The sequence below is a fragment of the Mycteria americana genome, chromosome 2 (assembly GCF_035582795.1).
Source record: "Mycteria americana isolate JAX WOST 10 ecotype Jacksonville Zoo and Gardens chromosome 2, USCA_MyAme_1.0, whole genome shotgun sequence".
NCBI classification, from domain to species: Eukaryota; Metazoa; Chordata; class Aves; order Ciconiiformes; family Ciconiidae; genus Mycteria; species Mycteria americana.
In genome coordinates, this window is record NC_134366.1 from 75069239 (window position 1) to 75083091 (window position 13853).

The following is a 13853-nucleotide window of genomic DNA, read 5'->3' on the forward strand; positions in this document are numbered from 1 at the left end:
CAAGCGCGGCAGCGCCACCTTCCCGCCCGTATCACCACTGCAAGGAGCGGCCCGTCGCGCATGCTCACTTGGCGGACGCGGCCGTCCGAGGAGGGTGGGGAGTTCTCCCCCCCCCCCCCGCCCGCTCCGAAGGCGCTCGGGTGTTTCCGTTCTTTTCCGACGCCACGGCCTTTCCCTGCCCCCTCGCCGCTTGCCTGGGCGCCGCAATCCCGGCGGCGCGGCGGGAGGAGGCGGAAGATGGCGGTTGGGATTGGCGGGGAGGCGGCGGCAGGCGCGGCGGCAGCAGCAGTTATGCAAACGAGGCCGTCGGCAGCCAGCGCCAGAGCCGGTGTGGACCGCGGCTGAGCAGGGAGGCGACTGGGGCTGCGCCGCCACCGCCCTCCCCGGCGCCGGACCCTCCTCCTCTCCTTCCCTCCCTCCCTCGCCGCCTCTTGCCTTCCCCGCCTGCCCCGGCCCCCCGCCCTCGCCCCGGCCCGGCATGGACGTTGGCGCTCCGCCGTGTCGCTGTGCGCGGCGCTGCGAGGCCGCGAGCCGCCGCTGCCGCTGAGCGGGGCCGCCCGCCGCTCCCGGGAGGGGGGGAAGATGTCGGACACCAAGGTGAAAGTTGCCGTCAGGGTCCGGCCGATGAACAGGAGAGGTAAGCGGCGGGCGGAGCTGGGGAAGGGGGCGGCGGGGTCTCGGGGCGCCGAGGCTGCGGGGGCGGGGGGGTGTGGGGAGGGGGCGGCACCGGGGCGCGCCTGAGGCGGGCGCGGCGTACCCCCGCGCCCCCGGCTTCTCCCCCGGGCTGGCGGGAGGATAAACCCCCTCACGCACATCCCCCGCCGCCGCCGCCCCTCGCTCAGGCACGCCTGAAAGCCTGCCCCCGCCGAGGGGGAGCCGGCGGGGGGCGAGCTGCCCCGGCGTGCGAGGAGAAGGGGGGTGCTCTCGCCCTGGGTACAGCCCCCCGGCCGTGTCGCCTTGCAGAGCTGGACCTGAATACCAAGTGCATCGTGGAGATGGAAGGGAACCAGACCGTGCTTCACCCTCCGCCTTCCAACACCAAGCAGGGAGAAAGGTAAAAACCCAAGTCGCCGTGCCCCAAATAAAGACCCAGCCCCGGTTCCTCTGCCTCACCCTCGCAGACGCTTTGCCTGGCTTTGTTAGGGGAGCGGCGGGGTCCTGAAGTTCTTGCTCGGTGCCTCTCAGGGGCTGCGGTGGGGGGGAGCGGGCGGGGGTGAGCTCCAGCCAGGGATTGCTGCGCTGGGCTTGCATCCCTGGGAAGTAAGAACCAGACCTTCCTCTCCTGGCTTCCTGAGTGGAGTCGGAGGTACCCAAATTGGGATGTGGAGACAGGAGATCCCTGATGGCCTCCCAGGTTTAACAGCTGATTCTTGATTAACTGCTCAAAAATAAGCTGTTGATTAGGTAAGGACTTAAACTCTGTGCATGCTGTTTTCAGAAATTTCCCTTGAGTGCAGGCTGCTAATAACTTGATGTAACCTTAGGGGGAACAAGAAGCAGAACCTGAATCTTATGCTAGTGATGGTACTTTTTTTAAGTTTGTTTACTAGGTTTTAATGTATTTGCGTTTGAAGAGGCTATAATTGCTAGATCCTTTATTAATTCAGTGTTGTTCTGTGAAGTAGCCTATGAGAATATGCTAAAATAATTTTGAAATCTGGCATTTAGTTTTGATGCCCCAGTAAAGAATACCCTTGGAAGTAATCCAAAATACCAATGCACTAGACTGTAAAAATAGATCAGAACAGGAAAAGATTTCTTTCCTTTGAGGGATTGTGGGGAAAGACAGGGAGGTGCAAGGGGAATAGTGATGTTGTATGCTTATCTCTTCAGTTACCTGTTGACTGCCCAACTTGAGTTGATCTGTTGAATGTATTTAATGACAAGGAGTGTGAAATCATTTGCATGGTTATAGAGATATAACCTGAACACATTCCTATTACTCAAGGTTTTATTAAGAATATTTTTGATCGAGTTCATAGTAGTTATGAAGAAACTGTAGTGTGAGAAAATGTTTTTTTTTTTTCAAAGGCGGTATGTCACGCTTTTATAGTTTTCCAGCAGAAGAGGCTGAGACCTTTTCTATTTTTACATGTCCAAGATGTGAGGGTGCTTCTCATATTAATCCACATACTGGAATGTAGCTGTAATCACACCAGTTTAACTTAAATCCAACTTGCATTGTCTTCAGGACCATTGTTGTGGCTAATGTGCTGGCCTGGGTCTTGAAAGATCTGTGCTTATTTCCTGCCCCTTTCACGGATCTTTGTGATCTTCTACAAGTCATGCTGCGTCTGTGAGTCTCAGCATCCCATCTGTAAAATGGAAATCTTGTTTTTCTTGAGACTATTCTATTTTAGAGAATATGGGTTTTTTTTCCCTGCTATTTATCGAAGCGTATATATGGCGTCCATCAAAACGCTGCTATAATAAGAATAACGTTAACTCTTTAAAGTGAGTGGATTTGACAGGTATAAATCATGAAATACATGGACTTTACAAAGCAAGAACAGAATTAGGATTTAAAAATCATTATTTCAATAGACTAAAGAGCCTAAGGGCCAGATGGTTTAATAAAGAGCCTCTAATGTGTGAATTTTGCTTGTTGTGCACATTGGCCTGCAGGTATTCAGTGAGACTGTGCAGTGACTCTCTGTCTTTTGAGAGCTTGTGTGGCTTGTGTTTATCTGGCTTTAATACCTGTAAAATATAAATATATATATAAATATAAATTCTCTTACTTGGTTGGAATTGGCTTCTGGTTCTGCGCCAAGAGCCTTATGAGTGAGATGTGACGCTTGTGTGCGACCTCACCGTTGACAGCTGTGTTGGCAGGTGATAGCTGTCCTGCTTGCAGCCCAGTGTGAGGCTGGAATTTGGCTGGCTGTTACAAGTGTGACTTAGCATTTGAAGCAACTGCCTGATGTGAGTGGATTGGAAATATTAGCAAGAAATGCTGATGAGAAGTAACTCACACTAGTGCAAACATATAGTTTGGGTACCTTCTAAATACCCAAATGGTTACATACAGATGTTGTATGTAACCTGTTGAGATGCCTAACAGACTTTCTAGTGCCTTGTGAAGATCCTTACATTTTCTTCAGTGCTAAAGTGTTGATTTCTGTTTTTTACTCAAGATAAATAGTTTAATTTCTCATGACGAAGAATGAATTCTGTTCTTCTATGTGTACCCACCGTAAAATGTCTGTGTAAACTGGCTCTGAATTGCTGAGTAGTTGCTGCTTGTACTTGGATTGATGCCTTGGCAGGGTTAGAGATGTCAAATGGATTTTTGGTTTTCTTTGTGTAGCTTGTTTTTATATAGCTCAACTGGATTTTTCTTTCAGAGCAACCATGTCATTGCAAAAATGATTTCACTTGTTAGGGTGATTAATTGGTCTTTCTCTACTGTATTGCATTATTTTAATATTCTGTTTAGTCTTACCTTTCCCTTTTTACATTGTATCTTTTTATATGGAAATTTCCCTTTTCTAGCTGAATGGAAGTACAAGTTTGTACTTCTCTTCAGAATAAGAATAAGTAGCCTTCTAAAGCAGATTTGGTTTCTAGGGCTGCTTTTCTTAAATGAGCTGAGGCCAAGACACTATAGGGTGTGGGTGAAATTCAGGACCATGCTTTTTATTTGCTTAATTTTCTCAGTTATAATTTTAAAGGTATTGTCAGAATTTTCTAAAGGAAAATTAGATAACTTTAATAATTGTAATATTATAAAATTTGCTCTTGGAAGAATATCCAAGGTTAGGAAAATCAAATTTTACTAGCTTTGCCTATTCTGTATGGAGTTTTTGAATTAAATCTGAGTTCAGATGCATGCTGTTAATCAGTCTCTAGGTTTTATTAAGAATATTTCTGAAGCATTTTATATGGGCAAGTAATGATAGTTTTACAAGTAGTGAAAAAAGCCTAAAATCTCTGGCAGTGCTGTCACTTGTCCAGCTTCCACTATTGTATTAGGGGTAAAGCAGTAAGTTATAACCAGAAATTAGAACAGGGTTCTGACTCCATCTTCTAACTACTAGACCACACAGCATACGCACCTTAACAAACAGAGCTACAAAATAGTAATTGTTAATAAATACAAGTGTTCTGTCTTTTTATAAGCAGCAGGCCTGCCGTTCCCCACAGACACACGACTTTTAGCATTGTAAACTAGCAAAGGAGGAAAACCAGAACATAGTAAAACTGAACAGTCTTGAGTCTGAAAGGCACAAGAAAATCTTTATCGACTGAAATAATAGGAGACAGAGTTCAGAAAGGAACAGTTTTCATTAGCTGGTATCAGGTATAATCTCCGGTGCTGGCAAAGGTTTTGTAAGTTGGTTGTTGGACTTCATACCTTTAACCCTTGTTTTACTATTACTAATAGCAGTAGTTTCCTTTATATCTGCCTAAGTGTGTTTATGTGTCATTTTAGTTGCCTCTCCTGTCTCTCATCCATTTCCTCCCCCAAACCAATACAGATTTCCCCTTCTTCCCCAGAAGAACATCTTGTCTTTCTGGGAACCCTCTGATTTTTTTCTGTCTTCATCTGGGGCTCTGAATTTCCTTTCTCAAAGTACACTCTTCCTGAAAAAATTGTTCTAACTTAGTCTTTTAGAAATGGGTATTAAGTTTCAAAGCCAATTGTATACATCCTGCTGTCTTGCTGTAAGTGTTTGTATTTGGTTGTTGGCAATAAGGTACAGTATTAAAATGTAACTTTGAGATAGTTGGAGTATGGAATTACAGTCAATCTTTCAAAATATTTGAGTAATTTTTTACAATGGAAATTTCACACCTCTCTCTAGGTTTACGAAAGATTTGACTTTACGTTAGGGATGTTATATTTTAGTAGGACAAATTAGGTTTTGCCAGGTTTGTCCTCAGCTTTTGATTGTTAAAATATGCTTTCCTCCAAGCTTTCCTTTCAGCTACACTTTTTAATGCATAGGATCTGAAAAGGAAAGTTTTATTTTAGTTCCCTGACAGTTCTTCATGACATGATTTTTCCTTTAGTAAGCAAAATACTTGTCTTGACAGAAATAAACAAGGAACTATGGAGATGGTAGAACTGAAATACTATTTCAACTGTAGTTTTGACTGCAACAAAAAATCATCTATTGGGCAATTTATTCCATTAGAGCACAGTAGCCTTGTGCAAACTTTGCCTTACTAAAGATCTTGGGGCAGAAAATAAGAAAGGAATCATCAGTGTGTAGGGCTGAACTTAAAATTACCACTTTTCTCCAAAAGTATCTTTCTTGCCTGGCTTAATTTTTTTTTTTTTTTAAAAACATTTTATGACTTGCTTGTTCTGTCATCTTCCATCTTCATTTTGATAACAGACAAGTAGCACCAAGGCCCAATTCTACTTAGGTAAAACTCTTCTTATAGCTCTAAATTACTAAAGATTCCAGAATATATGGGGGCTTTTTTGAGTAGGTTTAAGGTCTTTAATAAAATAAATAGCTAGGAACAGATTTGCATGTATGTCTATCTAGTTTTTGTAGGTCATGATACTTTCAAAGATGAATATCTGAAGCACAGATTTCATCCCTAGGCAGCTTGTCCTGGATCTCTTGTTACCAGAAAGCAGCTGTTGCTCCCCCTGCCTTGGAGAAACATGATTTTTGGATGGTCTTTAGTACATAGTCCTTCATGTGGTGGTTGTGACACTTTTTATCTTTTTTGATGTGTTGCTATGAATAGCATCAGAGATGAGAGAAGAGCACTGTTGTAGGGAGAGGATGTGCGTTTCTGGTAATGGTCACTTTTTCAAACTGAAACTTGTGGAAGCTGAAATAAGACAGCTGCTAATTATTTCCGTATGTGAAGGAATGGTCAACAAGATGATGTCTTTGATGCGGACACTTCAAATTATCACCTGTCTGAGGTAGATCATAAAATAATAGCAGGCAGCAGCTTTTATCTTTGTCAGCAGGAAATTGTAAAAGTAATCTGACTTTGACCTCTTCTGTTAACTTTCCTGTTAGACATCAATGTTCAGGATGTGAACTGTTAGCTTTGAACATTTGCAGAAGAGGTGTATTCAAATTATAAAATGTGTGGTTTGAAAATGGCATTTCGGAGCTATTTTTGCATTGCTTTAATTAATTCATGCCCCAGATGGGACACTAGATGCAGTTCCTTGAAATCGCTGTTCTTAAATTCCATGTAATTTGAAACAAAATGAGATACGCAGTATTTTGGATTACAAGTTTGTGGCGTGGCTCTTGGTTCTTCCTAAGGTAGCCGGAACTGTGAGTAAATGCAACATCCGTTATTTTACCATGTTTATAAGATCCAGACAGCTGTTACGACCTTGTGCTTTGGTCTTTAAATGGCATTGCTAGAGGAAACTACCATTGGAGGCTGTTGGGATTGTGGGTAAGCAGCTAGTAGTACTTAGCTGGCAGTATTTCAGAACAGAAATAGATAAAGTGTTTGAAGAGAAGGAAAACTGTGCTTGGTGTTACCATGTTTAGGCAATCATTGCTTTGTAGCCATTCTCTGCTTTTGGACTACTGAGTATTATGTTCAAATATTTCTGAGTAGGACACAGTAAAACGAGGTTCAGCTTTGAACTTGTCCAATTTCTCTGTTTTATGTTAGAAATGCCCACACTGGAACATGAAAAGATTTGTTAAAAAGATTAGTAGACCTTTAGACATGCTTCGCTTCTGTGTTTAGAGGGGCAGGTATGCATGCACTTGCCTGCTACTGCAGCCAGAGGTGTTTTTCGAGATCTGGATTACTAGTCAATACACCTTGAATATGTTGTTAATTGAAATTAATTATGAATTTTAAAAATGTGCAGCTCTTTTAAAATGGAATATTTTTTTTGTCCTTTTCTTTGGGGAGATCAGGTCTAAAGGAAAAGTTTTATTTTCACCTCCTTTGCCCCCTCTACTATAAATAGTAGAGACAGCTTTCTTGTTTTGAAAACAAGATTATCTTTGCTCTGTTGTGCAATCTGGTAGGTTTATTAAATGTGCATATAGTAAAATTTCAGACTTCTAATTAGATTCACTGTAATTTAATAGATTAAAAATTTGAAGTTAAATGATACTTGTAAATATTGTAGTGACCCAGGTGTGGGCTGGATTCAAATACTTCAGGAAGTGCTTCAGAAGTCCCTGTTCTGCAGAACCTGAGCTCAGAGAGAAGCAGCGCACGCCAGCTGCCCTGCTGTGCGGGTCTGTGTGTTGCACAGAGCTGGGGTGTGAATCTTGGTAAAAAGTTTTGAGGATAAAGTGAATCCCTTCTTGGTCACAGGCCTGCAGTGCAGCATGCACAGGGAGTTCAGGGAGTCAACATGGTGGTACTTCTAGTAATAAGATTAGAGCTAAATCTTTAAATTGACAAACGTACTTGTTGCTGTGTGTTTGAGACATTATCAGATTTGAAGTCCTTCATTCCTCTACAGTTGGGTGCAGATTGAGTAGCAGTAGCTGCCTCTAGCTGTGTTGCCGGTGTCTTTTGTGTGGACAGACTGTCCTTAATGTTGGGAAAGTAGTACAGTGTCTTTGCTTATTTGGCCTGCCTTGGGCATGGTTTGAATCTATTAATGGAAACAATTACTGCCTACTATAGCAAAATGCAGCTGCTGCAGCAGTGCTGTGCAGATGCTGTTGCTTAACTGAATAACTTCTCCGATTGCTCAGTTCCTTGTATTTTGTGAGGATGTCTGTTACTGACAGTAGAGTGTGGAGAAGGCTCTTCAAGGAAGTGTGAAAACGTTGGCTGGAGACAGTGAATTTTATGTCTTCGGTGAAGTGCAGCCTACAAAGAAAAAGCCCCTCCTGTGCAATGATGTGCATGCATCACAGGACTTGGTATCGAGTTAACTTGAGATCCAAAGCACCAAGTTAACTAAAACAGTCATGCTGTTGCCTGGAAGTGATGTTGCTGTGTGTCTTTTCACGAGAGACTGTAGAAGGGGTATGAGCTTGTTCAGTCAGTACCTGATTTTGTATGTTGATATGAAATTTGTCATCAGTTTGAGATCTGCTGGAGCTTGAGCTGCTTGTGTGTGTATTTACGATCCTTCTGTGGCATGTGATGGGTGTTCACTGGGAGCTGAGGGAGGAGCTTGGTAAGTTAACAACAAGCAGATTGAAAATTCGCGGTATGAAGGTCAATCAGAAAAATGCGTTGCTGACAGGAGTTGAAAATCAATGACATGAGCTCAAGATATCCGTGTTGGTGAAGAGTAGGAGTTACACAAGCTGTTTCCAATGCCATGGGAGGGTGTCTCTTCATGTCATTTCTCGTTTTTGGGGAAAAGGGAATGAATGGCTTTGATGCTGCTGTGCTTGGTTAGCGTTAATCAACCTCTGCAGTTCTAGCCTTTATTTTTCATAGCTGCCTTTTAATCTAAAAATAATAACTAAAAAAACCCAACCCTTGGTCATGGAAACATCTCATGAAATTCATAACCATATCCTGAACTAATATATTCCTTAGTCATCAGCCGCAACCTTTATTTGGCATTTTGTTATATCCTAAATAGAGACATCCTCAAGCATGTACATGCTTACCAAATACACCTACATCTTCCTCGGATAATGTGAAGTTAGTGACTTGTAAGGTGCAACTTTTTCATGAGGAGGTAATCTGAATGTTCCATCTCATTTCACATGGATCACCATGGTGAAATCTATATGGTAACAGCCCCTAATGAAGTCACTAATGATTTTTTGTCCTATAGTAACTTATTTGCCATTTAAGTGTTATAACTCGGGACAAAGACTTATACCACAATTACTCTTTTGTCAGATTAAGCCATGAATATATTTTGGTGCTTATTAATGGTACAGTACTTATTTTGAGGTATATCAGTCAGCACAGCAGTAGAAAGGTGTGTCTGAAACATTGCTGTGTGCTTGTTGTTAGTGCTTGGTAACTAGCATGGTTAATGGTGATGCTGAAGATACGTCAAAGAGGCTCACTGTGCAGTAGCAACAGGGTACATACTTATGGTCTGTTTTCTAGATGCAAACCCACACCAAGCCCATGCTGCTTGCCTCTTCATGTTTAGTAACAGCATAGGTAGTAGGCTGGTACTTGGCTTACTTTGAGATTCGTGGCGTCACTGTATCTTCTTTTTGCAGTGTATGTATATTCCAAGAATGTTAAGCATTTCACAAACATGAATCAAAGCAGCTGCTGTGGCTGGAATGGCATGCTTATCTCTGCGTGTGTTTGTGAAGATACTGCTCAATGTGTTTAAAAAACTACCAGGATGCATTGTTAACTGTAAACTTTCTAAGAAGTAACTTGATGCTTTGTTTTAAAAACATATTGCTGAAACTGTCAACACTTAAATATTTTTTCTGATTTTTTTTTGTTGTTTTAGAGAATACTTTAGACCTGCAAATAAAATGAAAAATGTACATGATATCCTATTTATTGAGCTTACATTTTCTTAGTTTATTCCACAGTCTCTTTTTAAACATAAATGTAAATCCCATGTAAGTAGTGTTCAAAAGCCTCCAGGCAAGATTAAATTTTCTTCTTCTAGCATAAGGCTTCAAAATTCTGAATCTGTCTCTTGAGCTACTGGAATAATTTTTATAACATTAAATACAAGTATGTGAAGCTGTCTGTTTTGCTTAATATTTCTTGTATGATGACAAGGAACAGCAGATCTTAGATAAGAAACTGCGGTACTTGATACTTCTTCCCACATGGTTTCCACTTTTCAGATGACTTTATGATTAAAATCATGTGCAATGTAGCCGAGAAGGCCTTTCACAAATCTGATTCTTTCACAGTTGAAGGAAAAAGGATTGAGTGAGGTGGAAAGGGAAGTTTATCTGCAAAGTGAATGGATTTGTGCAGTGACTGGCACTGGCTGCAATGTAATTTTTAATACTTCGGAGTTCTTATTTTGTTGAATTTTTACTTCAAATTCAATTTTACTTTGTGATTCAAAAGCCAAGGCTTGTTTTACAGTAGATGAGCTATTGCTGAAGATAAGTCAACAGAGCATTCCAGTGGAGGCATAGAGCTGGTGGAAGTTTTCTACTGGCAAAGCTGCTTTATGGCCCTAAATGAGCAGCATCCTGGTCTGCTTTGGAAAGTTTCTTTGTCAGCATCTGTCGATGTGATTTATTTATTTATTTATTTATTTAATGTATGCAATGTGGTGTAAGTCTGCAGCACTCCAGTGTCATTTTGGCTCAGTAGTGCCACCTCCCTGAATGATGCAAGTCCAAAGTATTTTGATATTTTTTGGTATTTTCCTTCCTGTCATACCATGTTGTCATTCCCTATTTTGAGATGTTTCTAAATTTTCTTTAGACTTGAAATGTGTTTTCAGATAATTTTATCTAATAAAGTCAGGCTGAAACAGAAATTGCCCATTTGGTAAAATAAAAAATGTTTATATTCACTGTATGCAGCTGAAGACATTAATATGTTACTTATGTATCCTGTGAATGCTCAGCAAGAAGTGGTTGAGTTTGAGTATGTTTTTTAAAGAGAACTTCGCAGTTATCTGAACTTTGCAGGGAGTAAGAGCAGAAACCATTTGCAGTCTTCCTGAACTTTGCTGTTGTACTGTATTGGGATAAAAAAGATGGTTCTGAAGGTGGTGTTAGAAGTGTATCATGGAACATCATCTCAGCACTCAGGTTTTGCTGTTTTGGAGCTTCTTACCATGACCACAGCGGATATGCTATTCTGAAATAAACTGTCTAGAAAACAATCTGGTATTTTCCATACTGCCCATTACATTTAAAAAGAAGAAAGTTTTGAATAGTTCTCATTCTTCTTCTGGTGTTAATCTAATCTGTATACCTGCATTCTTGATTGGAGTGCCCTTGAAAAATGCTACTTAAGTGTCTGCAGAGAAACTGACACGCAAGGAAACACAAAAGATGGCTTGTTAATGGGTTTGCTGCTGACATGGTAGAATATAGGGAAAGGATACTTGGGGACCAGGACTGGAATGACAATGAAAGGCAAAAGAGAGGTACAGAAATGGATGCCTGACATGATGAAACTCCTCAAAGTACATGTTGGAGGAAAACAAAACAAGCAAACAACAAAACCCAGCAGCATCCAGTAGCTTTTTTCCATCCTACTGAAAATGTGTATGAGAAACTGGCATTCACTAAGGTGGTACTACGGTCTTCATGTGTGTTCTGGTTGAGATCCAAGTTGAAAACAAAAAGGAAAATCAGTTCATGTAAACAGACCACAGAACACTAGACAGCTTGCCCTGTAGTTTCCTTGTCAAGAGCTTCCAAGTCCTTAGTATGTTTGTTGTTTGAGGTGTTCATAACGTTGCAGCTAAGTTCATGTCATATTCCTAATTTTCATTGCATAGTTGTAACATATATTTTAACACTGAATTTTTACTGTTTATTATATGAAACGTCTGTCATGATTGAGAATCTGTGTAAGTTGGCTGTGAAGTAATCCACTTGGAAACAGTTGTGTGTCCTTCAAAAGGACAATGAAAGCATGTATGAAGATGCAACATTTAAGTGTTTTCCTAAAGTCTCTTTCAATGGAACAGTATCTTGAAGTTTTTTAATAAATTCAGTAGATGTTCTGTCCCTCTCAGCATCCCAGTTCCATGGTTGGATTCCCCCTTGCTGCCAGAAGTACTGTGTACTGAAGGAGGGGGATGTCTGACTTCCCCATGGTGAGAGTTGGAAGTTACCTCTTGCCAGTTCTGTTTTCAAGTGCTCAGCAGCACATAGTGGATGAGTACTGGACCTAGATAGACAACAGCCTAATCTGTCCTCTCTTTTTTTAATTACTCTTTGGGGCAGGCTGCATCCTCTCAAGTAGTTTTTGAAGTTTCAGTTTTGTAGATGTGAGTGTGGCAGCGGGAAGCTTTTTTTTGGAAATACTAATGGTGTGCAAGCTTTGTGCCGTTACTGTAATCTATCCTTACTGCCGTCTACACTCACAGATAGAAACTTTGTATATGCTTCAAGGAGTGTGGTGTACCTTTATTTGAAATTTCAGAATGGCATCTTGCAACTTTGTGATAGTTTAAACCCAGAAATGCAGATCCACAGTGTTGGGCTGGCTGAATACCGTTAGTGTTTTGCTATGCTCATGTGTTTTCTGAGTTATGGTTCTTCTGGTGCATGATCTAACCGTTGTTATTGGTTGCTATTTGAGAATTTCTTACCTGAATAAGGAAGAAATTAATGGCTTATGTACAAGGTAGATCAAATAGACTTTGAAAATACTCTTGCACTTATATGACCAAGGTGTAAAATGAGTTTTATAAAAATCTCTCCAAACCAACTCGATCTTAATCTGTCATCCTTTGTCAAGAAGGGTGTTGTAGAATGACTTCTGGAGGACCTCACAGTTTAAATACTTAAGTTTTTCTCAGGGTATCTGCATCTTCATCATGATTCAGAAAAGACAGAGGCGAGTGAGTCACTCACATAAGTGACCTCTTGCCTGCTTGCCTTTGCTGTGATTAAAAAGAGAAAGTAAATGCTAGGTCTTTGTGGGCTTTGAAATGAGATACTATAAAATGGAATTGCAGAACTGAATTTTGAGGGAGGAATTTTTCATCAGCAGTGTATATAAATGAGAGGAAATAGAAATAGTAATGATGACATGCATTTATGTAGGAAAAGAAAAATACATTAGCTCATTTTCTTATTTTCAAGAAACATTTAGGAGTGGCAAGAGTCTGACAATCTGTTGACTGGTAGTTGTAATGAGCAATGTCAGAGTTTGGTGAGCTCAAGGTGAGTGTTTGATTAGACTAGGAAACTTGCACATTTTTTCCAAATAATAGTGGAAAACCTTTGTACTTTAAATACTTTTATAATTGTCGTTGTACTTTGCATCCAAAATAGAAGGCAAGTTATAGAGTCCCTACAGAACTTTTGTTCTAAATGGAAGGAGCAAAGGGTGCTGTGTGGTTTTTGTTGTTTTTCTCTTAAAGATCTAGGCTGGGTAATTAATGATTCTTTTAAAAATCATGTCCGTTCCCCCCCCAGCTGTTTCTGCATATGAGGCAGGTTGCTTCTTTGCCCCAGTACTAGTTAATCTAAGAGTATTTGAAATGGGATGATTGCCTTAGCTGCAGCTTCTCTTGTAGCAGATCCTTCTACTTATGCTCTTTTACTTTCATGTCTCAGTTTGCAGATCTAGTAGATGAAAATAAATTGAACTGGTCAGGAGTTACTAATCAAACATGACTTTTAGCCATTTTTGGAGCAGAATGGCTGTTTAAGCAAAAAGGAAACAGTTGACTCATTATGTTGAAAGTTGTTGAGAATTGAGTGCTGCTGCTGACTTATTTAAAATATTAGTGATGATGGTCAAAGTGGAAAAGTTACACTGAAAAATTAATGTGATAAACTTTTTCAATAATTTTGAACTTAATTCTGTATTTGTCAAACCTGAATTTTGTTTGCAGTATTGCTGCTCACCTACTTTGCTCCTTCACATTCTTATCCTAACATTACTAACCAAAAACTGCTGACCTCAGTAGTATTTGCCTTCTTGGATCACTAATTAATGTAATGCTTATCCGAGTTCAGAACCTGTGTACCCTTTCATATGACTTTTCATGGTGTTTCAGACTGATCTGCTTGTTCTGAGTCTTTCTTCTTCCTTAATACATGACTTCTCATTCTCTTCTATGGATTTTTGTCAACTTTTTGAGAGACCATGAGTAATTCTACTTTATTTCTTCTAGGTTGTTTTGTGTAACTCTACTCACTATGCAGGCAGATCTCTAGGTAGATCATTTAGGCTGTGGGTTATTTATGGCAGAGGTAATTAGCTGAGTTGCAGCTCCTGAAACCGAAGAATTGCGTCTCAGTGTTGTGGAAGTTTAGCTGATAAGCTTTGCGGGGCCT

General features: G+C 40.8%; 1 protein-coding gene across 5 annotated transcripts in view; it reads left to right on the forward strand.

The window, feature by feature from the left end:
* The first annotated feature begins 325 nt into the window (after window positions 1–325).
* The window catches only part of KIF13A (kinesin family member 13A), a 119854-nt gene continuing 106326 nt past the window's right edge, over window positions 326–13853 (forward strand). For 4 of the 5 annotated variants that reach the window (XM_075493767.1, XM_075493766.1, XM_075493772.1 and 1 more), the window contains exons 1-2: window positions 358–637; window positions 964–1054. In XM_075493767.1, the coding sequence (XP_075349882.1) occupies window positions 583–637; window positions 964–1054 (146 nt within the window). In that variant the 5' untranslated portion in view covers window positions 358–582. Of the gene's footprint in view, window positions 638–963; window positions 1055–13853 lie in introns of all 5 variants that reach the window. The other variant, XM_075493771.1, reaches the window with a different exon arrangement.